Source organism: Labrus bergylta, chromosome 16, assembly GCF_963930695.1.
Source record: "Labrus bergylta chromosome 16, fLabBer1.1, whole genome shotgun sequence".
NCBI lineage: Eukaryota > Metazoa > Chordata > Actinopteri > Labriformes > Labridae > Labrus > Labrus bergylta.
The window spans coordinates 781,649-806,648 of record NC_089210.1 but is presented as its reverse complement, the minus strand read 5'-3'; the positions used below and the strand labels follow the sequence as shown (position 1 = coordinate 806,648).

Here is a 25,000-nt window from a genome sequence, read left to right as displayed (position 1 = left end):
CACAACATCATCAGAGGTAGACGCACATAGTGACATAAGCAATCAAGAAAACAAAAAGACATTACCATGAGAAGCAGCAACAGCTTGTCAGCGTGGTTTGGCCTCTTCATGTTTTTGTTGTCTCAACGTGCTGCATCATGTTGGTCGTTCTGTTTCTGTACTTCCCCGTCTTCTTGAAATATCTGCACACAGTTTCTGTCTCATCTGTTATCCTCTCACCTCTTTCCTTTTCTGTCTCGGTGAAGCCAAAACACTTCCTCACCTCTGATTTAAAAGACAGTGGTGCGTCCTCATCAGTTTCTAAATCTCACTCTGCAGCTTCTCCCCATGTTACTGAGATTCATTTTTCACAGTACAGATGTGAATCTTGACACCTTTGAATCTATTTATCACGATTTAATCTTCACATCCCTAATAATGAATCAGTGTGTGTTCCTCTTATTGTATCCAGGCTGTTTCATAATTATTATTACACTCCGTATCTACGGTGGCCCGCAGGTGCAAAAGGCGGCAGCAGCTGAAGCAGCGCACCTTTAGAGGAAAGCAGAAACACTGCATGTTCAAAAAAAAAAAAAAACTGACATGGTGGGCGTCTTTGTCGACCAGCTCCCCATTTTGGATTATGATACAAATGATTTGCATGTATTTGAATGTTGGCATGTGACCTGCTTTGAAAACAGACTCCATGTAATGATGATGTAATAGATGAGGTAATGTGCGGAGGGTTGATTTCGACGTGTATGACTCCTGTGAACGATAAAAACAATAAAAACAAGTCAACAAATCACAGACGAGCTTTGAATGTTTGAGGATGTTGAACAGCGTTGCAGAGATGTCAGCGTGCTGCTCGTGGGGCTTGTGGTTTAGTTTCATTTCTGTGTTGTTGTTTTTTTTGCAGATAGTCGGGTTCGCCTTCCTCGGGTTGGGTCTGTGGCTGAGGTTCAGTGACAACACCAGAGGAATCTTTGAAATAGACGCCCTCAGCTCGACCACGTTCGTAATAGGTCAGAGGTCATGATGTACAAGAGAGAGTCTTTAATCCCAAAAGAGTGAGAAGATGTTGAGCCTCTCCCCCTCTCTCTCTCTCTCTCTCTCTCTCTCTCTCTCTCTCTCTACCTCTCTCTTTCTACCTCTCTTTCTACCTCTCTCTCTCCCTCTCTCTCTCTCTGTCCCTCTCTCTCTCTCTCCCTCTCCCTCTCTCTCTCTCTCTCTCTCTCTCTCTACCTCTCTTTCTACCTCTCTCTCTACCTCTCTCTCTCTCTCTCTCTCTCTCTCCCCCTCTCTCTCTCTCTCCCTCTCTCTCTCCCTCTCTCTCTACCTCTCTTTCTACCTCTCTCTCTACCTCTCTCTCTCCCTCTCTCTCTCTCTCTCTCTACCTCTCTCTCTCTTTCTACCTCTCTCTCTACCTCTCTCTCTCCCTCTCTCTACCTCTCTCTCTCTCCCTCTCTTTTCTACCTCTCTCTCTACCTCTCTTTTCTACCTCTCTCTGTCTGTCTCCCTCTCTCTTTCTCTGTCTCTCCCTCTCCCTCTCTTTTCTACCTTTCTCTCCCTCTCTCTCAGCTGTGACGGTCCTGATCACGCTCGGCTCTGTGATGCTGTTCGTGGTCGTTTTTGGGGATTACGGAGCGTGCAACGAGAAGAGATGTGCTCTGCAAGTGGTAAGACCTTCTTTTCTTTGTTTACACGCTCACTTCCTTGAAGAGTGAAGCAACTGCCAAGTCTTTATTTTAGTCTCTTGTGTAATATCTAACGCCTCTTTTTCCACGATACAAACTGGTGCAAGCTGGATGTTTCTCCTCCACTTTAGTGATTCTTGGAAACAGCTGGTGTCTTGTTTTCATCAGATATGGCGTAATGGAAACGTCTGAATTAACCAGGTGTTGGTTCAGGATGCGGTCTGTTTGCGTAGTCACTCTCTTGGTTCCGCTTTCCACTGAAATTATAGAAACAGAATTGAAATCTCATTTCAAAATCTCCACAAAAACACCTCAAATAAACTCCTCAAAACAAAGTTTGGAAGTGTTATTTGGCCCCTTTAATAAAACTGATTTGTGTTTTTTTTATATCGTTGGAAAGCCTGATTAGTCACCTTGAAATTGAAGTATAATGTGTAAGGATCGTGCATTTGTGGAACGAGCAACACAGCTAAACGTGAGTAGAGCCCAAAAAAAATGTGCCAAAACCCCCTGAAATGTTCTTCTGTTGGTGTTCTGTTCTGCCAGGTGTGTGGCTGCTACAGGTGTTGTACCACACGCTACTGAGGTCCCTGACACTGTCAAATAAATGAAGTGTACAAATGCCCAATGTGTGTTGTTTTCACCTTATTAATGTGGGAGAGTGCAATCATCCATTCTACAAAGAAACTCAAACAGGAGTGAATACCAACAGAAGATTTCAGGGGGTTATTTTGGCACATTTTGTTGAGGGCGCTAACCACACGTTTAGCTGTGTTGCTCATTCCAAGCGTGCACGAGCCTTACAAGTTGAACCTCGTTGTAAAGGTGACTAATCAGGCTTTCCAACGATATAAAATACAACACCAATTAGGATTATTAAAGAGGCAAAATAATTGACCAAAGTAACATTTCCAAACTTTTTTTGAGGAGTTTTCATCTCAGGAAGACGTCAGAGCTTTAGTGATACCCAGTGGGGGTTCTAGACCACTTTTACTGGGGGGCCAAACTGGGGCCAGTTGTTTTGTCAGAGGGGAACATTAAACCAGGTGGAAAATAGAAAAAGATGATCGCAATATAATAGCGCACATCATTAAATAACAACATAAAATACCATGGGACAGTTGAGACCTCGAGTCAAATACTGTGTATGTGTTGTTAGGGGGGGGAGGGGGGGGCTCTTCCTTTTGGAGGGGTGACCACAGGGGGGACCAAGCTCAGTGTTACAGGAACCGCCCATGGTGATACCTGAAGTTAACACGGCTGCTCTGCTTTACATCAGCAGCGTTTGTGCTGTTGGAGCCTTTTGGAGATTTGTTCATGTAAATATCTGCAATGTCTAACCGTGTGTGTGTGTGTGTGTGTGTGTGTGTGTGTGTGTGTGTGTGTGTGTGTGTGTGTGTGTTTCTTTTTTCAGTTCAACGTTCTTCTGACTCTTCTGGCCATAGCTGCTATCGGGATCGGAGTGATCACTTACACCCAGAGAGTCGAGGTGAGCCGGAATGAAGAACTGATGAAATGTGATCAGACAGGATTCTTCCTCCTGTCGGTGACGTTTTGTGTTTCTTTGATGTTCAGGTCGGGCAGCGTATCGCAGAGTTTTACAGCAGCCTGTACGCTCTGTACGTGACCAACGGAGACCCCGTCGTCCAAGTGACTCTCACATTCATCCAAGAGATGGTAACAACAAACTCCTCTCAGTTTGACAATCAGAGAAGTTTAATGCTAAAGTGTTCTGGTCTTAATGAACCGCCATCGATGGGACTCCAGCGCCCCCTGCAGGATCAGAATCACTAAGACTTCGTCTGCTTTTTTTTCTGCACCGTTGATTTTAAAGGCTTTCTATGTAATCTTTTGATCCAGCAGATGTCGCCCTTGAGCACCAGCATGAAACCAAAACAACTGGCGCTGCATTGTTGTGTTAGCATGCTAATGCTAGTGATCTTTATTATGCTGGTATCTTCACACTGCATGTAAATTTACCTGAAATGAGCGTGATCTAGAAACACAGTTAAGCAGTGAGTACAGTATGTTATTCTTCTTTTCTCTAGTCCCTCAATTAAACAACTTTTATACACGAGGGGAGGAGTCAGCCGGCCGTCCTGGCGATGTAAACAAAGTGAAGATAGGACTCTGAAAACTCTGAAAGCATCACAGACAGTGGGACTCGGGTGTTACACCCATTGTAGACAGTCATGACTCACAGAGTTATTTTCAGAGGAGAGACTTGATTTATATATTTAACTTTGAAACATATAAAGACTTCATATAAAGAAATCTGATGCCTCAAACGACCCCTCTTCAAAAACCCTGAACTGCTCCTTTAATGTCCTCCTCTCTCGTAGCTTCACTGCTGTGGAGTGACGGGGGTCCCGGTGGTCGAGACTCTGAAGTGCCCCAAACCAGACTCCTTCAGCGAGCACCTCATCATGCCTGTAGGTCGATGCATTTATCCCGTTAAGAAAAAAGAATCGGTATCTTTGTGACGAGTCACTAACAGTTTGTCCTCTCCGTCCTGCAGAACTGTCCTCAGGTCATCAGCTCAAAGTTTGACAGTCAAGCTCCGCTGATGCTCGGGATCTTTGTGGGAACTGGATCCCTGCTGGTAGGAAAATGTTCCAACACGCTGCACTTCTCTACACTTTGAGAAAACATGTGAAAGAGCCGACAGACAAACGGACACCAGCCGGAGCAGAGGAGGAAACTCAGTGTTCAACACGACACTGCTTTAGCATGTTAGCTGTTAGCCTGTTAGCTGTTAGCCTGTTAGCTGTTTGAAGAAGCTGAAAAGGATTAACAGTGAAATAAGTCGATTTGTTAACGGACAAACTGAAACTAGCATCTCTATTCTCAGAGGTATCAGAGGAGCTTCCTTTACTGATAATCAACCTTCCTGTTGAGGCAAGCAACCAATCAGAGTACTCTGTCCAAACGATGCAGGCTCCGCCCCCTTTCTGAATGAATGGCAGTTAATGGAAAAGATAACCTTTTGTCCACCTCACTTGGTGTTTTCTTTTTTTGCGCTGGCTGTGTCCTCGAAAGCGCTTTAAGAAGCGTTTAAGAATTAAAGCGCTGCACGTGCGCGTTGTCTCCATGGCAACAGTATCTTAAAAAAAAAACCGCAGCTGAATGGCCGACAAACGAGCCCACACTGTGATCAGAGTTATATAGAAACACTTTGTCAGGGGTCGTTTTTTCAGCCGAATGGGGGCGTGGTCGCTCTGGTGAACGGAACGTGGCGTTCGACTGCTCTCATCAGATAATCCAACGTTCACCAGCGTCGCCTTGATTCACCACAACGTTTTTTTAGAACCACGCCCGGCCCTGCAGGGACTCTGTGACTGATCTGAAGTCTGTTTTGTTCATCATGTGTTAGTCCATGTTGTAATGTGTGTCCTCTAACTCTCCTCCCTCCGCCTCTCTTTAATGCTCTTCTTCTTCTTCTTCTTCTGTTTCTCTTCGGGGTCATGAAGGTCGTAGCTCTGATTTGCAGCTCCATTCTCAGATCAAAGATCACTCAGGTCTCCTCCACCTCTCAGTACATCATCCTGACTCAGTCCTCTCCCGTGCAGCTGGCTAACCCTCCACCCTCACAGCAGCAGGACTTTTTCTCCGTCTCGTACCCCAACCCCGACCAGGAGCCCGTGGTCTTCACCCCCCTCACTGTGGCTTCTCTGACTCAGGCTTAGTCCTTTCCCCTCTGTCCTGATCTTAGTCTGTAAGAGCACGCCATGATGCTTTCATGTGTTCAGCTTCTCTCTGCATGGATGGAGGGTCCTGCTTTCTGTGAAGGAAAGATCCAACCTGAAAGACCCCAACAAGACCCTAAAGACCCCAACACGACCCTAAAGACCCCGAAAGACCCCTAAAGAACTCAACACGACCCTTAAGACCCCAACACGACCCTAAAGACCCCAACAAGACCCCAACACGACCCTAAAGGCCCCTAAAGACCCCAACACGACCCTTAAGACCCCAACACGACCCTAAAGACCCCAACAAGACCCCAACACGACCCTAAAGGCCCCTAAAGACCCCAACACGACCCTTAAGACCCCGAAAGACCCCTAAAGAACTCAACATGACCCTTAAGACCCCAACACGACCCTAAAGACCCCAACAAGACCCCAACACGACCCTAAAGACCCCGAAAGACCCCTAAAGAACTCAACACGACCCTTAAGACCCCAACACGACCCTAAAGACCCCAACACGACCCTAAAGGCCCCTAAAGACCCCAACACGACCCTTAAGACCCCTAAAGAACTCAACACGACCCTAAAGGCCCCGAAAGACCTCAACAAGACCCTAAAGACCCCAACACGACCCTAAAGGCCCCTAAAGACCTCAACAAGACCCTAAAGACCCCAACACGACCCTTAAGACCCCTAAAGAACTCAACACGACCCTAAAGGCCCCTAAAGACCTCAATAAGACCCTAAAGACACCAACAAGACCCAAAAGTGCCCTTAAGACCCCAACACGACTCCAAACACCCCAACACCACTGTAAAATCCCTTACGACCCTAAAGACTCGTAAAACCCCAACAAGACCCTAAAGACCTCAACATGAACCTAAAGACCCCAACACAGACGGGGGTCTCTCAGATTGTGAGGGTCTTGGTGCCCCCCTGTGGGGATCTTAAAGGGTTGGATCTTTCTAAAAACACTTTTCTTCTCTGTAGTTCTGATCTGTGATCTTAGTGCACGCTCTCATTCAGCGGCTGTGGTTGATCCTGGAGGTGATCCAGCTTTCTCCCCCACCTCGTCCTCACCCCCACCCCCCTCTCTCTCTTCACACGGCAGGTCATCGCTCTGGTGTGCTCCATCGTCCTCCTGAAGCAGCTCCGCACGGTGCAGGAGGAGGTCAAAGCGTACTACGGGGCCGTGTACTGAGGAGGGCGAGGAGGAGGAGGAGGTCACTCTTCTTCACGAGTCGTCAGGTTCAACCAGAACCAGAAAACTTTACAGGAATGTTTCCGTTAGTGAACAACTGATGGTCCCCGCTTTACAGTTTAAAATGTTTTTGTTTTTTTTCCCGTCCTTTATCGTCACGCTATGTTCGTGAGCGGACCGGCTGTGAAGACGGGAAATAGTCGAGTAGAATCACGTTTGCTGCTTGTAATGACACTTAATCAGAATCATTTCTAACCTGACGGGCTGATTATCGGCTCGACATCGAGGGAAACGCTTCATGTTCAGAACAAACTGACGCACACACTGAAAATCTTTCTTCATGTTGTTTGTCTGCTTTGCACTAGTCTGTTAATAAAGCTCAACTTTCTTTAAAGAAATCTTTCATGGAGGGTGTTTTTTGTTTTTTTTCACTCCGTTCTTTATTTCAATCAAAACAAACACGAGAGCAGCTGAAGAGTTTTTCTTCCCCGCCTCGTCAGGAGGAGTGAGACCTGTGAAGAGAAGAGAGGTGAGCGCAGTGATGACAGGAAGGAGCGGGGATCAGGTTTTACCTCTGAGCCCCCTGTAGCAGAAACATCAATTTAATTCAATTCTAAATAATACTTGTCCCCAGGGGGCGAAGGCACACAGCAGTAAAGAGTGCAGGTAGACGAAACATTTTAAACCTAAAATATAAAGTGTCAATTTAAATACAACTTAAATACAAAATATAAAAAGAGTAAATATAAGTGGACAGTGATCAGACTAACAGATGTAAACAGAACTATGTGCAGTAAACAAGAAATAAATCTATAAAGAGCAACGTGCAAGTAAATCATGTAATGGTGTTGTATTCTGAGTGAGGTTTTTTAATGATCCATGACTCAAACAAAGTCAGAGTTAGTAATTTACCAAAACTAGCATGATTTTGAAAGCAGCAGATCACACTCATTTCAGGTAAATTTACATGCAGTGTGAAGATACCAGCATAATAAAGATCGCTAGCATTAGCATGCTAACACAACAATGCAGCACAAGTTGTTTTGGTTTCATGCTGGTGCTGAAGGGCGACATCTGCTGGATGAAAAAAAAAAAATCACAAATCCTTTAATTCTCACTGCCAGGGGGCCAAATGATGTCTCAAATTTAACTCAACATATACCTTTGATCAAATAATATTATGAACATATTTCTGGTTTTCATGGCAGGTGTTTCCAATTAATTGATATGTAAAAATTGACCTTAGGGCCACGTTGAGGGTTGATGGGGAGCCGCCAGTTTCCCCACCCCTGCGCTAGAGGAATCCTCCAGTGACGCGTTGTACATCGAGCAGTATGTGAACAATGACGTAGCAGGAGTTTGTCTTAAGCCGAGGTTCCTTCACTGGGCGTCATTTTGTCTTTATATAAACGAGGAAAGTTCAACCAACATATCCTTTAACTAATCGTGCCGTACCTGATCGGAGAGTTCTCATCAGGCATCATGAGCTTCAAACAGATGTTCACCTGTCTGATCAACCACCTGCTGGAAGATAGTTCACAACATTTTTTTAAAACAGTCAGGAGCAAAAACAAGAATGAGCTCAGTCTACGCTTCATCAACATACTGCTCAATGAAAGGTCACTGTGTGTCACATCGATCTGTCCACGCAGGAAGCATGAATGATGGTGACGACAGTCACCAATCATGAGAGGGGTCAAAGCCAGCCAATCAGGTTGCACAGGGAGTTCAGTAATTCCAATCGTTGGAATTTGGTTTGGTACACTGGCTGCTTTGTAGCTGAAGGCTGCTGTGTGAATCTGCGTGACGTTCAATGAACCTTCTGAGTTAGACTCCACATCACTGACCTCTGAGGGGTCACCAGGAGACACCGCCGTGTGCTCCATCGCAAAGTCAGGCACCATGAAGATGACATGGGGTCTCCATGAGCAGTCTGAGGGCTCACAAACAGAACAAAGGTTAAAACTAAAGCCTAATGAAAAAATACATGAAAACAAAAAGATGAATGACTCAAAATGTGTGCTCAAACAGCCTGTTAGGAGATTTCCCCTTCATGACATCACAAAGGGCAGTAGCCCCTCCCCCAGGTGGGTGACACTCCCACAGCTAGGTGTTTGTTCTGCCCTGTGAGTCTGCCTTCTCACCGTAAACAATAGGACATTGAGCGAGAAAGCACCGAGATACCCAAGCCCTTCCAGAGAGGGGGCGTGGTCAGACACAGCTCATTTACATATTTAAAGGTACAGACACAGAAACAGCCTGTTCTGAGCAGGGCTGAAATAGAGGGGATTATAGACACGATCAAATACAGGATCAGAGTGGATTTAGAACAAGAAACTTCACACACATGTTTTGAGGAGCTTTGAGTACAAACAGTCGATATATGACATGTGACCACAGGGTGAGGTGGAGGGAGCGTACGAGTCGACTTTGAGAGGGTCTGAGAGAAAACACACAGAAGAGATCGTTCGTTAAGATGACTGAATATTTTCACAGCTTCAACCTGACCTTAAGTATTTACCTTTGTTTTCACCATCTTGACCCTCATCTTCATCAGGATGCTGCTGATTGATATAATGGGAATAAAGGGTGCGCAACTGCTGATGCATGCTGGGAGATCCTGCCTGTGCACGAGGAAACAAGCGATCCATCCCGCTGTAGTCAGAGTGCGACGGAGGCAGAGATCCTGCAGGGTGATGCTCCTGGTCGTCTGCAGACACTCCTGGCTGATCGTAGAGGTGGTGGTTGGAGTAGTAAGGATGTGGGTGGACCTTTTGAACATCATGCGTTGGTTCTGTGGGTGAGGGAGGGGTCTGATAGGGTAGATGGTGTGGTGGAGAGGAGGTAGCTTGAAGCAGGGGGGCTAAATCTTGTTCGGATGAAGCTGCCGATTCTCGATCGTGATCGCTGAGCGAACTCTCGGCTACAGAATACGAGTGGTTAAAGTAATCAGAGTGGAGGTAGAATGGATAAAAGGGGGGGTGGTGGCTGGATGATGACGATGTAGCGGGGTAACTGTGGGGGTCGGGGGCTACCTCTACTTCTTTAACATCATATTCTTCTGCAGGTAAAACTGGAGTTTTACTCCGTTCTGCACGTTTATTTCCAAAGTTAATAATTTCATCTGAGTGCGACTCGTCGGTCTGAGTATCCAAGTCGTCGGTCTGAGTATCCAAGTCGTCGGTCTGAGGATCCAAGTCGTCGGTCTGAGGATCCAAGTCGTCGGTCTGAGGATCCAAGTCGTCGGTCTGAGGATCCAAGTTGTCGGTCTGAGTATCCAAGTTGTCGGTCTGAGTATCCAAGTTGTCGGTCTGAGTATCCAAGTCGATGGTCTGAGGATCCAAGTTGTCGGTCTGAGTATCCAAGTTGTCGGTCTGAGGATCCAAGTTGTCGGTCTGAGTATCCAAGTTGTCGGTCTGAGGATCCAAGTCGTCGGTCTGAGTATCCAAGTCGGTGGTCTGAGTATCCAAGTCGGTGGTCTGAGTATCCAAGTCGTCGGTCTGAGTATCCAAGTCGTCGGTCTGAGGATCCAAGTCGTCGGTCTGAGTATCCAAGTCGGTGGTCTGAGTATCCAAGTCGGTGGTCTGAGGATCCAAGTCGTCGGTCTGAGTATCCAAGTCGTCGGTCTGAGTATCCAAGTCGTCGGTCTGAGGATCCAAGTCGTCGGTCTGAGGATCCAAGTCGGTGGTCTGAGGATCCAAGTCGTCGGTCTGAGTATCCAAGTCGGTGGTCTGAGTATCCAAGTCGTCGGTCTGAGTATCCAAGTCGTCGGTCTGAGTATCCAAGTCGGTGGTCTGAGGATCCAAGTCGTCGGTCTGAGTATCCAAGTCGGTGGTCTGAGGATCCAAGTCGGTGGTCTGAGGATCCAAGTCGTCGGTCTGAGGATCCAAGTCGGTGGTCTGAGGATCCAAGTCATCGGTCTGAAGATGTAAGTCGATGGTCTGAGGATCCAAGTCGTCGGTCTGAGTATCCAAGTCGGTGGTCTGAGGATCCAAGTCGTCGGTCTGAGTATCCAAGTCGGTGGTCTGAGGATCCAAGTCGGTGGTCTGAGGATCCAAGTCGTCGGTCTGAGTATCCAAGTCGGTGGTCTGAGGATCCAAGTCATCGGTCTGAAGATGTAAGTCGATGGTCTGAGGATCCAAGTCGTCGGTCTGAGGATCCAAGTCGGTGGTCTGAGGAGCCAAGTCATCGGTCTGAGGATCCAAGTCGTCGGTCTGAGGATCCAAGTCGGTGGTCTGAGGATCCAAGTCGGTGGTCTGAGGATCTAAGTCGTCGGTCTGAGGATCCAAGTCGATGGTCTGAGGATCCAAGTCGTCGGTCCGAGGATCTAAGTTGATGGTCCGAGGATCCAAGTCGATGGTCTGAGGATCCAAGTCGTCAGTCTGAAGAGCTAAGTCGATGGTCCGAGGATCTAAGTCGATGATCCAAGGATCCAAGTCGTCTTCCTTCAAGTTATCAGCAGGAAAGATGCCCGATTCTGAGTTTTGATCGTCTATTTTTGGATTGAGAAGAGACGATTTTTCGGCCTCGCCTCGGTCAGTTTGTGGAAAGTAATAGAAGTAGTGGTCCGGATACGGTGGTGGAGGAAGAGGAGGATGAGCGGTTTCATGTTCGGGGGTTTTATGAGTGAATTCAGGACTTCCTGGAGGAGGTGAAGGAGAAGAGGGAGCCTCAGACGGCTCAACGCTCGGGGATAAATTATGATCAGATGGTTGTTTTGGCACCTCAGGTCCAGGATCGGGGACTTCAGGTTGGCCTGTAAGAGGGATTTTAGGGTGGTTATAGTAGTGGTAGTACTGACTGAAGGCATGCTGCTGCATGGGAGGCGCTTCAGCTTGAGGAGTTTCTGAGGAGGCAGAGCGTGCAGCAGGGTGCATCTCTGGCTGCTTTTCTTGCTCCTGCTGCAGATCTGGATGCTCCTTATCGGAGTCCTCCTCACGGTCTGCAGCTGGTGGAGAAACATGGACACCAAAACGGTTATAATAATCCCTTAAAGGAGGCGTGTCAGAGTAGAGAGCCTGATGGTCATTGGGAGGCGGAGCCTGTGGGCTCAGTGTGGGTTCAGGAGTGGGAGGGTTTCTGGCACCATGAGGAGGATATGTGTAGTGGTATCTCGGGTGGGGGTAGAAAGGCGGGGCCAGGTAGAAAGGTGGAGCCCATGGCTTTGCCTGCTGCAGGGTCAACGAGGGAGAGACGGGACAGGCCAGAGTGAACGTCTTCCCTCTGATCTGAAGAGAAATGGTGTGTTTTCCATCCTGAAAGAAAGATCGGCTCTGTCAGGATGTTTAGGAAAAGATGGAGTCAGTATTTAACATGCAACATGATTTTCATTCCATGTTTGCAGCTTGCAATTTGATTAATTTACAGGAAGAAAAACATTTTGATATTTGGACTTAAAGAGGAGAATTAGATGATATGAAAGCACACATCTGGTGGACGCCCTGTGTACTTTAGTGTGCTACAGGGACAGCCGGTTCAATTCACAGACCGCTGACTACAGCTCTCTGGCCTGACTGTTATTTTGTTTTTGAACTGAACAGACTATTATTTCTTTTGGACTCTATTTTATTTTTGACCCAGAAAGACTGATTTTTTTAAACTTAACATCAAGGGCCTGGAAAAGGATCATTTTTGTTGATTGTTTTACCACTGGAAGAGAGAGGGACTGAAAATATTTTGTTTTGATCAGAGTTGCTGTTAATATATTTTTCTGTTACCCAATACAAAAAATGATTTATTGAAGTGAACCTGTGTGGCAGTTTCTGTTATATTCTTATTATTTATAAGGTGGTTCAGTTTAATACTTTAACATCCTTTGTGTTGTTTTTTTCTTTCTTCAATAAGTGTTGTGAACAAACGAAACGACATATGACCAGGGACAGCCCGGATGGCACCCCAGAAAACAAAGAAAAATTATAGGAAAAGTCTTGCCCATTAAAACTGTCACAACATGATGTGATTGAGTCATCTCCTTCATGGTGAATATTCTGAATCCTACCTTGACAGTGATTCCACATGTAACATATGGAGCGGTGATGATGACCTCAGCATCGTGTCCCGCCACAGTGTAGCCGCACTGCTCGACTAGTGTCACTAAAGGAGTCCACTCTCCTCTGACTGACAGGAAACACATCAGAGGTCACACAGAGACAGAGCATCATCACAGAGTTATTAAAAAAGTACTCTATGGTTTTTACCGTCTACTCTCAGCTCCCAAGTGTCAGTCACTCCCTGCAGTTTGACTGTCAGGCTGTAGGGGGAGCAGCAGAGCGAGGACGGAGCTGTGGCCTCTGGCTCCATTTGAGGGGAGGGGCACGACATCCTGACCGGAGTCCCTCTCCACAGCAGAGGCAACACAAAGTGGTCGTCCTGCAAAACATTTACATTTTATTCAGTCTTTTTTTTTTTTAGGACTGTTGTGATTTTGCTTCAGCACAGGAAGGGGAAACTTGACCCTTAAAAAACATGATACCTGAACAGTCAAAGCAGGAGTCTTAATATTTGGTGGAAATCAAAAAGAAAAAAAAAAGCTGAAAAATCTAAATGATCTGAAACTCAGAAAGTCGCCCTTAAGTAGAACGAGGAAGTTGGTTTATGTCTGCAGTGATGATTTATGTCTCTGTACCTCCTGTATGACGTGGCAGGCGTCGTACTCAGCCATCAGACGGAGATCTTTCCACGAGGCCTGGACGGAGTAACCACACTGAGGGGGCAGCTGGGTCAGCGGCACGGGCGACTCGTTATCTGAGACGCAAAAACAACACCACGACTTAAATCTCATGAAGACATAAACGGTCTAAAGTGTCATTTGATGACATAAAAAAAAATCAATAAATCACTTCACAATATGAAGAGTAAACCTCAACATTAAAATCATCTGAGATATCAAACACAAAGCAAACAATAGGAACAATAAAAACAACTTACAGGTCCGCTCAGTGAGCTGTGTAGAGAGTGAGATGATAAAGGTATCTTACTATCTGATCATTCAGGAAACATGCTATGTTGAAGTGCTGGCTTCTCTGACAACAATGCAGCAGCCAGTATGTCCTCCTTCTAACTTTAGATTCTGCTCCTGAATGCTCTGGATTTGTTTGGACCAGAGAAGGTAGGCGCTTTTAAGACACACCCCCACACGGCCGTTTTGGACACCCCTCTGTTTGTCAGATATGAGAGCAGTTATCAGGTCAACAGGTGTTGCAGCGATGGAAGCGGTCAAGAGAAGTGGTTCAGATAGAAGTGATTGTACCCGACCTAAAAAGCCTCTGCATGTTTCTAATAAGCTCCACGAGCAGAAACGTGCTCAAACTAGGATCAATATTGGAGATGCTTTTGAAAAATGGAGAGAGGTTAGAACACAGAAAGGTTTACAGACCCATGCAGAGCTGGATAAACACTGAAGCTTCAGAGTCCACCACATGGTGACCTGAGTGAGCATCCACTCTAGAGAGGGGGGGGGGGGAGACAGCTCTCTATGATGTTTAGAATTTAGACTGCAGTACCCATTTTGAACACTAGGTGTCAGAGTTACATACTGCTCCTTTAAAGACAGTTGTTTAGTTTATATAAAGAATAATGACTGAAAAGTTGCCTATCAACATGAATGTATGGATTTAGACACCAACTGACCCCTGAAGAAGAAGATCAGTAAACTTTTTTTGTGGCTTGTTTAAATGGCATGCCTGTCCTCTGCACAGAGTTACTACCTCAGATTAGCTGGATTCTTTAGTTCCAGGAGGAGTCGTGATGTTACCTCGGTCCAGCAGCAGCTGTGCAGCTCTTCTCCTCCTCACAGTCAGCGTCATCACCTTCTCTCCACACTCCACCTCAGGCTGCAGGCTCAGCCAGCTCACCTGATGATCTTTAACCCTCTGCTGGACAACCTGAGACTGGACTAGAAAGCAAACAAACCATCTAACAGCTCAGAGGAAAAGGTGTCTGATCTGCTGGGTCTTTGTCCTTCAAAGCAGCAGCTTCAGTTAAAGATACAAAAACACATTTTAAACAACACAACATGACACTTTGGTGCTCTGGTTTTTTATTTCAAGTACAAAAGGTAATATTTAAGAGTCCGAATCACTCCATGAAACACCTTAGCAGAGAGGGTATTTAGTATTGTGTGGGTTAACTGACAGAAACCATCATTATTGATAGAAAAGGGGGGGGGGGGGATTCTGTGAAGAAAAGGAAGTTAACAGAACTCACCTGAAACAGCAGAATCAGACTGGTAGCCTGTGTTGGGGCTGTTTGCTTCCAGTTGACCCGTGATGGTGAACTTTCCGCGGGTGGTGGTCTGGATGTTGCCCTCGCTGCAGCCTTCCTGTGGAGGTTCAGATAAAGAAAACCTCCACCTCCCTTCAGTTTGCTGCACCGTGTCCCTCTTTCTGGACCTTTTGTTGGTCATGATGGGTTTAAATGTCCTTCTTCTTCTCGAGCTTTCAGTCTCTGTCACATTTCTGTTTTTTTGTTCTTTCTGCCTGGAGTTGAAGCTCTGCAGCTTTCTGAGGCCTCTTGTTGTTAAATCGTTGCTCTCGTCATCATGAAAAGCTAAATGAGATGGAGGTTGTGAGAAATGAGCAGCACACCTGCCTCCTGTAAGTGAAATCATTGTAATGAAGGTATAAACGAGAAAGAAACCGACACAGTATCCTGTTTGTTTTAAATGCATTGTTAGTAAGAGTTTCTCTGTGCGCACTAAAACACTGGGACAGAGGACAGAGGACACGGCTGCACAGCTTTTATAGACTTCCTGATGAAACACCGAAACACCTGTTCAGGGATGATTAGACTTAATTGCGCCGCAGGCAAACCAGCCAAACGCCACTTCAACACAATGATGCGTGTCTACTCAGGGATTTACGGTAGGTAGGCCCAAAAAGAAAAAACGTGGCCCCAATAATTAATGACGGGGAAAAAAAACCTTTTATGATATACGGTATTTAAGTCCCAAAGAGTAGATATTCATTTATAATAATAATAATATGAAAACATGGCGTCATTGTTGTGGAAAATTTACGAGAAAGGGAACTCAAGCGTTCAAATATCAATCAATAAATGTACCTGTTCAAAGACACCTTAACTTCCCTTTTAACTGAAATGTATTTTAAAAATTTAATTAAAATAATGAAAACTTTTTAAAGGTTGAGAAACGAAGAAGAGCCAATGACGTCAGCCTGCTAATCCCACCTAGATGCTAAATGCTAACGTGGAGGGGAAGCTAAAGAAAAAAACGGAACATAACGAGGACGGTTACGAAGAGGACTTTCTCTCATCAACTTTATTTAAAATTAAAGTAATATTTCTGAGCTGTAAGTATGCTACTTCTGTTGTTAACTGTGTGTTTTGGGTGCTAACGTTTGCTAGCTCGTCGTAGCTGCTGTTTCCATAGTAACGGTCTCTCACGGTGATATTATATTATATATAATATAATATTATATATATAATGTAGTATAAGATAATATAATATAGTGCAATATGAACAATATAGTGTAATATAATGAAATGTTATATAATATAGACTAATATAATAATATAATAAAATATATAGAATGTACTGTAAATATATATATATATATTGATGCTAAATAATAATAATAATAATACAATGTTAGTAATGATAATAATAATAATAATGAAGCAGGTCATGTGGGTAGTGTTTTATGGGGTGAAGTAGAAAGTAGAAATCATATTATATTGATATATTATATATATTATATATATATTATAATATATATAATATATATTATATATATATTATAATATATATATTATATATATATTATATTATATATTATATATATATTATATATAATATATATATTATAATCTATATTATATATAATATATATTATAATATATATATTATATATTATAATATATGTATAATATATATAATATATATATAATATATATATTATATATAATATATATTATAATATATATATAATATATATAATATATATATTATATATATATTATATATAATATATATTATAATATATATATATTATATATATATTATATTGATATATTATATATATTATATATTATATATATATTATATTGATATATTATATATATTATATTATATATATATCAATATAATATATATATTTATATATATTATATATTATATATATTATATTAAATATATATATATATATTATCACTTCTGAAGCATTTTGTCAGTCCAGGTTGGGGGGGGGGGTTTGTTCTGACTATGATTCAGACTGTGATTGTTTGTTGTTGTTGTTGTTGTTGTTGTTGTTGTTGTCTTGATTTTGTTTGCATTTATTCAACTTTGCCTCTTTGGTGATTTGATCCCTTTGTTTATGTGTTTGTATTTGTTGTGCTTGTTGATGATGATACTGTGGACTAATGGGTCTGAAGTAAAGTATAAAGTACTCTGATTGCAGAGAAAGATATCAGTGATTAGTTTTATGAGCAGACAAAACACGGCAACATAGTATGTGCAGTTGTATATCATTATTATATATTTATGTGGTTATGGTCTAAGAATATAACCAGAAGCATCTAAAATATAACAGTCTACTCTCTGTCCACTAGAGGGCAGCAGTAAATCAGCAGTTGTGGAGAATCTCTGTCTGTCGATCTATCTATCTATCTATCTATCTATCTATCTCTCTATCTATCTATCTATCTATCTATCTATCTATCTATCTATCTATCTCTCTCTCTCTCTCTCTCTCTCTCTCTCTCTCTCTCTCTCTCTCTCTCTCTGTCTCTCTCTCTCTCTCTATCTCTTTCTATCTATCTATCTATCCAACGACACTGTACAACAAATATATGACTTTAAAATAACTAGTTTTCTATCAATCTAAAATTTTTGCCTGCACTGCAAAGGTGATTTCTACTTTCTACTTCACCCCATAAAACACTACCCACATGACCTGCTTCATTATTATTATTATTATCATTACTAACATTGTATTATTATTATTATTATTTAGCATCAATATATATATATATTTACAGTACATTCTATATATTTTATTATATTATTATATTAGTCTATATTATATAACATTTCATTATATTACACTATATTGTTCATATTGCACTATATTATATTATCTTATACTACATTATATTATATAACTGCATCACTGTGGTACAACACTGCCTCTCTTCTCTGCTGTTTTACATAACTTGCTGCTATTTTTTCCTTTGCATATACCCCCTGTTTTTATTTTTATTTATCTTATCTATTCTGTTTAATGTTTATTTTGAACTTTCATGTCTGTGCTGCTGCAATGTCCGAATTTCCCCTCTGGGGATCAATAAAGTATTATCCTATCCTATCCTATCTTAAAAAAGGACCTGCATTAACTCAAATGTGATTGTAGTTTTGCTTTAAATCACACCGCTCATGATAATCTGACTTTCAGTATGATGTTTACCCTCTTTTAAATGTAAGGCTTTGTTTTGGTCTAAATTCATACTGATGGTAAGTGTATCTAGTGAAAGTCATGAAGAGCTCGATCTAGTTATGATAAAGTAATACTCCTGTCCTCAGCTCAACCATCTGACAAAATCATGACTCATGCTGAGCTGCGATCAGTCATCACATGTGATGAGGATGGTTTTAACGGAGGCCTGAGAGGTGCTTTTCTCACGCTGTGTCCACCTCTGCCTTGAAATCCAGGACAGAGCAGTGTGTCCAGGAATAAGACGGACCCACTACAGCGACATAGTTGAAATGCTTTGAAGTAATGTGTTTCCAAAAGAACCTCTAGAGTTCAGTGTGTTTGTGTGTGTGTGTGTGTGTGTGTGTTTAGGAGCGAGGTGGCGATCAGTTGATGATGGGCGCGGCGGCAGCAGGATGACTCATATTTGGAGTTGCCTAGCTACAACCAGGAGTTGTTTTCTCTAGACTGCGAGCGAGAGAGTACAGTGCGTATGTCTGGATTTCATTGAGAGAGCGTGCAGGACTCTGTGTGGGCGGCAGAAAACGCAGGGGTGGCACCGAGCAGGAAACAGGAGGAGCAGAAAAAAAAATGTTCCCAAAGTGGAGCAGGAGCAGGAGAAATCACGTGAGGAGTTAAATGTAGTATAACAACGACTCAGGGAGAGGGAAACAATCACAGAGAGAGAGAGAGAGAGAGAGAGAGAGAGAGAGAGAGAGAGAGAGATGTCGGGGTAAGGAAGTGAATCAAGAATGAAAACCCCCGGCTGGTAACCATGGAAACGGCTGGCTCGACTAAATATGAGGAATTCTATTTTTTTTTTATTGAATGTAGACGTTGGCTAGGGCACCAGAGCTGACACGTAAATATTTAGAAGCTCCAGTGACTCACATGTACATTAAAATACTTGATTTTGATTGGCTCTTGACTCAAAGTATACCTCTGTATGCTTACCTCCTACATGGAGGTTTCACCTTACATCAACTTCTGCAGTTCTGATTTTGATTTATAACTCTCCGGACAAACAGATGAGAATGTCATCTACATTTGTAAAGGTTTAAAGGAGCGATATGTAACTATGACACCTAGTGTTTAAAGTGGGTACTGCAGTCCAAATAAAAAATTGGAGAGAGCTGTCCCCTCCCCGCCCCCCCTCTCTAGAGTCGATGCTCACGCAGGTTGCCATGATTTGGACACTCAAGCTTCAGTGTTTAGCTGGCTCTGCATCAGAAATGTGTCAGAGGGCGCTAAAAAGCTTTTCCTGCAAATCGTGCCGTAGTTCCCTGATATGAAACCAAGAATTTCACCAGACGGCTTCAAGCCTCTACATAAGCGGGTGAAACCTCTTACATAGATTCTCTTTTCCCAGCACTGGAGAGTAGCCCTCCTCTGGCAGCCCTGCAGTGTTTTGTCCCCCCTGAAGGCTTCCAGAGAGCTGGCCAATCAGAAGAGAGTGGGCATGTGGGGAGGGGGGGCCTTAAAGAGACAGTAGCTGAAATGAAGCGTTTCAAGCATAGGCTGAAATGAGGGTTTTTACTGACACTAGTATCAGATGAATAAGATCATGTAAAGCTGTTCTATAAGTTTCACAGACTGACGACATGAATGGTGAACATGAGGAGAATATTCTGATTATCAATAGAAAGAAAAACGTCTTAGCTTTGCCAAATCTGCCCTGTGCTAATTCAATACATGCTTAAAGAGAAACTAGTTTGTAATAATGCTAAATCGACCCTGCACCTTTTTTCTTCCCATGCTGCATGAATTTTGAATCTGAACGCTTCAACTTCTTCAACATCCATCTGAAACAAGTCCTTTATTTCGCTACAGGCCAAAAGAGAAGTCTTTCAAAGAGAGTCTTTATGAAGCAGGAGGACCCGACATGGACACGGACTGAGGAGGAAGAAACCATTCCTGGAAAATGAAACTGATGTTCATCTCACTCTTGAGAAACAGAGAGGAGGACGATGGGAACAGAAACTGTGTGAGTTTTTGTGTGTTTTTACTTGTGTGTCACTCCCTTTGAGTAAGATGATTACTACTCAATGTGTGTGTGTTTGATTTTAGCCTGGGTCATGTGTAACTACTTTTAAAGATAGAACAGGATTAGTATGAACCTGTGCAGATGCTTATCAGCAACAATGAGTGGGTATGTTGGCTTTTCCAATTAGTCACCAGGAGTTTGGGAAGAGTTTCGACACAAAACCAGACTGATATCATCCCTTTTGTTTTTTTTCTGCTTCATTCAAATAACATTCACATCCAAAGTCTTTGAAATTACCCTGCAAATCCTGTAAATATACACACGGGCTGTTTTTATAATAGCAGTGAAGAAATCCCAGGGCAGGGTGCGACATTGTGTAAGACAGAGAAGGAGTGAGCAGCGAGACGGTCGACCACAGACCGAGAGCTTTACTATTGTGTAAAAGGAGCAGTGACTGGGCTGTGGTGAGGCTGACTCCCCTGGCATGCAGGCACCGCTCTGCTGGATTAGTTTCACACAGTCGTGTTGAAAGACTCCCTCTCTGAGGCTCCTCACAAACACCTCCATCAAGGGATCTTTACATTACAAAAACACTAGTCTGTCCTTTTGTAGTCCTTGTTTGCCCATTTACATCTAAGGTTGTTGAAATGTAAAATGTGTTGATCCTTTTAAATACCACGTGTTAGTAGCAGTGTATCAAACTCTAAGGTTAGCAAGTTCTGATATTTTTCAAGTTCTTTTGGCTTCCAAGTTGCTTTTATGTATTCAAAAAACAATCGCAGAGCAAAGGAGCAATTTATTTGTGCAATCTAGACCGTGTGCAGGAGTTCGCATGCCATCTTTGAAATACAAAATATAGAAATTACCCAATATTAGGTGCAATAACAGATAAGATATTAATTTATAATGGAAATGCAAAAGCTACCAACTACCAAAAGTAAAAGACATAGAGCAGTGCTGGTGCATTCAAATTCACACGTCAGCAATAACTGACATTTCAATCATCTTAGCTTTAAAGTTTTGTTAATGTCTCTTCATAAAATATCTGCAATTTTTGGTAATTAAAATCAAGAAATTACCTAATATAAGGTGCCATTACAGAGTCATTCATAATGGAAAAAGGAGCGGACCAAGTATTGAACCATGTGGAACACGGTTTTTTAATTTAGTAAAGCTATAACATCTACATTATTTCAGTGATCCATAGTATCAAAGTAACTTTAAAAACTTTAGCTATTCAGCTATATTTTTTAAGAGTAAGGTAAAACAACAATGTCTAAATTTCACATATACACAAATGTGTATTTGCACAATTTAGACAGTATGCCTGCTATTTTTGGTAGTTTAAGACACTAATTTACCATGAATTAGGTGCCTTGGACTTTTTTTTTTTGCTGCTGGGGCATTAAAAAAGATCTTGATGTAGCTGAGTTTTACTATAATTGTATTGAAGTTTATGATTTTGGCATCATGACAACCCTTACCCCCCTTTCGGCATTTAGCTGGTGCTCTCTGTCAGTGTTAATTAACACGTCAAAGTGATAAATATGTTCCATTTAAACTTTGCACAAAAAAACAGCAATTAAGCAGGCAGAAGATGTTGGAAAACAGGTTTTAGAAACTGTCTTTTAAAAGGCCACATAACTGTTTACCGCAATGTAAAATGTCAAAGTGAAGCTCTGTTCAGGCTCTGTTGAATTCTGTGTTTTGCACGTTTGCCCCGTTTTCCCGCTCTTTTATGGCCCTACAGTGTGCTGTAAACAGTGTGCTGGAACAAACAGAGACACCTTGAACTTGCCAACCCTGAGAAAGTATTTTAAGTTATCATTGTTAACACTTGTGCACACATAAAATTGACATATCAGACAATATCATTGCTGTTCTCTATGACTCTGGTTTTTCCGGTACTGATCGGCAATGGCAGCGAGACAAAGGGCTGATTGTTTTGAGAGCCACCCCATTGCTCGTCTCCTGTCATTCTGCAGACATGTGATTTGCCGACTTGTGTATGGAGCTTAAAGAAACGTGTTACGGCTAAGCTTCTGCCCCCCCCACCACCACCTTGGTCGACATTGGTGAGTCTTTACTGTCAAAAATAAGAGCATGACCCACGGCATTTCCTCTCTCAGAAAAGCACAAAGTCTTGCATAACTCAAGTCACAAAAATGTAGATTTACTCCACAGGCATTTGTGCTGGTTTCATAAAAAAAACCTGAAGTTGTTCAGTGTGGAGGGAGTGTCGTTACACACTGTATGGTACAGTACAAACCTTGGCTTCCCTCACCTGTAAGGTGGGGTCGACACGCCCAGAACAGAATCCGGTTCCACCACATACTGCTTTCTCACCTCTCTCGCTCTGTTCCCCTTGTTGTTTTTCACACTCATATCATATTCAGATTGTGTCACTCAAGCTGTTTGTGGTTGAAGATGTGTCACGATGTTGTTGTTTTTAAATCTAAAGCCTGATTGTTGTGTCCGTTGTGCACTCACAGAACGTGCATGCACAGAGGGAGTTGTCTGTTAGCTTGGTTGAAGCGGTTTGTGTTTGATGGATCTGTTGAATGAATTAGATGTAGTAACGGCTGTGATGAGAGAGGACGCCGTTTTCCCTACTGGAATGGCGTAATTTCAAAGGCTGACATTCTTTCCCACAGGGATCTGGGTGGGACTCTTCATGATGATGAGAAGTGGCACGATCAAGGTGTGGCGTCTGATATTCAGACAGTTGAAGAAGATGAAGGCATGGGTTCATGTCGTCCTTCCTGAAGGTGGAGCTTGTGCAAGATTGTTGATATTTGAATCCTCAGTACTGTTTGATTCCAAACGTTTAATAAAATAAAAAACGAAGGAGAGGATTAAGATGAGATGAACTTTATTGTCCCCGTTGGAGATAAGCCTTGGACTTCACAGAGCTCTGATGCAGTAACAAACGTTAAAGTACTCATCGGTAATGTCCAGTTAAATAATCATTACATGGGGCGCTGGTGGTGCAGTGGTGCAGTGGTTAGTGCGCGCGGGCGGCCCAGGTTCAAATCTGACCTGTGGCCCCTTTCCCGCATGTCATTCCCTACTCTCCTTCTCCCTGATTTCCGACTCTACCCACTGAAAATCCCAAAAATAAATCAAAAAAATTAAATAATAATAATCATTACATTTCATACATAGTGAATTACTAAAACCATCTACACACACCTGCACACACACACCTGCAAGCCTTACAGTTTGGTGTTTAGACAAGGGGACAAAGGAATCCTTAAAGTGGTTGTTCCTGTACCCTCGACCTGAGGGGAGGAGCTGGAGCTCAGGGTGGAGGACACGATGTGGTTCGTTAAAAAAAAATATCCTGGGTTAGGGTAGGATGTTGATGGACTCCTCGATTCGGGCCTTTGATTGAACAGTCAAATTTCCAACCGATGCAGAGTTAACATATCGAATGAGGCACTCTACGACTGCATGGTAGAAGAGAAGCTCCACTTCCTGGGACTTGGGAGTCTTCTCAGGAAGTGGAGCCTCTGCTGAGCTCTGGAGCAGAATAAACAGTTTTCTTCTGAGCCTTTGAGAGGGAGAGGGACCTGGTTTAGTTTGTATTTTGCTTATTTAAACCTGATGACATCATGGAGATAAGAGGGACACAAACACAAAGATTAAACCCTTAACAATCAAACTCCAACATCAGGCTGTAGAAACAGATGTTTGTTTTTCATGAAAACTTTCCTTCCCAATCACTTCTGACTTTTGGACCAAGAACTTGCACAATGCATCTGGATCCCCAGAGGAATTTTGTTTGTTGAGGTATCTGCATGCGTTGGTGAAACCTGTGACCTCTGACCCCACCAGAATGCAGCCACACGAGCTGCTGCCTCTCAGGGCTGGCTCGTGTGGCTGCAGGTGAGTTCCTCTGGAAGCCTGTAATTATCCTGCCGGCTCACACCTGAGGCGGACGCAGCCTCACATGATCCTCCTGACCAGGTATCGGTCTGAGCCTTTGACTCAGAGCGGTGCTGTTGTATTTAAAGAAGCAAACAAGTGACCTCAGCGTCTTCGTACGCACCCAGAGTATTTTCATCTCTCTTTCTGCTAACGTTTGTCTGACTTTCTTTTCTTCTGATGACATCTTTCTATTTAAAGTCTGTTTCATAATCAACGTCCTACAAACCAGGGTGACAGACTTCACACTCTCAAACCGTCTCTCCAATCCTTTTCTCTTCAAATCAACCTTTAAAGTTTTCCTCTTTCATTTCCCGTTTTTGTGGACAGTGTGTCTGCCTGCGGTGATTCACTCTCAGCGATCTCTGAGTCAGCTTTATATCGTCTCGTGACAGCCGATATCTTACGTACTCTCATCTAAAGACGATGGATTTATAAATCGCTGTTATGATACAAGAAAAAACATTTTCACACCACTGCCGCTCGTAACATAAGTACTTCTTTTTTTTTTTTTTTTTTTTTAAGATTTATTTTTGGGCATTTTGTGCCTTTATTAGAGAGAGCTAGGACAGTGGATAGAGTCAGAAATCAGAGAGAGAGAGCGGGGAATGACATGCGGGAAAGGATCCACAGGATCCAATTAATTCTTTAATTAATTATTAGCTTAATTGTTTTTTAAACTGCATGTTTTCATCAATCAGTGTAAAGAGGTTTGTCGAGTTATCTACAATTCACTTAGCAGACTCTTTTCTCCAAAGCGACGTACATCAGAGAGTAAGAACAACACAAGCAAGGATCTAGAAAAAAGGGAACAATGTGAGTAAGAGCAAACGATCAGCTTTGAGTCTGATTGGACACACAGGTGCTGACAGGAAGTGACCAGAGGCAAAGCACAACATTGAGGGCAGTTCTTGAGAGCTCTAATCAGTATAGAAACCATCTTATAAGTCGTCGTTATCAAACAGAAACCATCGTCATTACCATCATCATCATCAATAATATGGAGACCATCATCATTAAGTTAGTAGGTATTCATGAAAGAGCTGGGTCTTTAGCTTTTTCTTAAAGGTGCAGAGGGACTCTGCAGATCACAT

At 42.9% G+C, this 25,000-nt stretch overlaps 2 protein-coding genes across 7 annotated transcripts in view; one reads left to right on the top strand and one right to left on the bottom strand.

The window, feature by feature from the left end:
• Positions 1-6,967, top strand: part of zgc:65811 (uncharacterized protein LOC393524 homolog) — an 8,266-nt gene extending 1,299 nt beyond the window's left edge. Inside the window, exons 3-10 of one of the 3 annotated variants that reach the window (XM_065964435.1) lie at positions 899-1,004; positions 1,561-1,658; positions 3,091-3,165; positions 3,252-3,353; positions 4,019-4,108; positions 4,195-4,278; positions 5,147-5,391; positions 6,480-6,967. In XM_065964435.1, coding sequence (XP_065820507.1) covers positions 899-1,004; positions 1,561-1,658; positions 3,091-3,165; positions 3,252-3,353; positions 4,019-4,108; positions 4,195-4,278; positions 5,147-5,362 — 771 coding nt within the window. In that variant the 3' untranslated portion in view covers positions 5,363-5,391; positions 6,480-6,967. Of the gene's footprint in view, positions 1-898; positions 1,005-1,560; positions 1,659-3,090; positions 3,166-3,251; positions 3,354-4,018; positions 4,109-4,194; positions 4,279-5,146 lie in introns of all 3 variants that reach the window. The other 2 variants (XM_065964434.1, XM_065964436.1) reach the window with 2 other exon arrangements.
• On the bottom strand, positions 6,960-15,288 carry LOC110005381 (uncharacterized). 4 transcript variants are annotated; one of them, XM_065964421.1, is made up of 10 exons: positions 14,775-15,288; positions 14,323-14,463; positions 13,195-13,313; positions 12,767-12,938; positions 12,568-12,686; positions 9,091-11,824; positions 8,917-9,009; positions 8,417-8,502; positions 8,025-8,093; positions 6,960-7,081 (listed from the first exon to the last, which is right to left on the bottom strand). In XM_065964421.1, exons 1-9 carry the CDS (start codon positions 15,235-15,237, stop codon positions 8,043-8,045), a joined length of 3,978 nt encoding a protein of 1,325 aa, XP_065820493.1. In that variant the 5' UTR covers positions 15,238-15,288; the 3' UTR covers positions 6,960-7,081; positions 8,025-8,042. The 4 variants fall into 4 exon arrangements, with proteins under 4 accessions (XP_065820493.1, XP_065820494.1, XP_020516400.2 ...); XM_065964422.1 differs by having other exon boundaries at positions 8,025-8,090; XM_020660744.3 differs by lacking the exon at positions 8,917-9,009.
• Positions 15,289-25,000: the final 9,712 nt, after the last annotated feature.

Coding starts and splice junctions, on each gene's coding strand:
- LOC110005381 (XM_065964421.1), bottom strand. CDS start 15,237: ATGCATTTAAAACAAACAGGATACTGTGTCGGTTTCTTTCTCGTTTAT. Junction 13,314..14,322: donor ACAGCTGCTGCTGGACCGAG/GTAACATCACGA, acceptor TTTGCGTCTCAG/ATAACGAGTCGCCCGTGCCG. Junction 8,094..8,416: donor CTCCTGGTGACCCCTCAGAG/GTCAGTGATGTG, acceptor ACTATCTTCCAG/CAGGTGGTTGATCAGACAGG.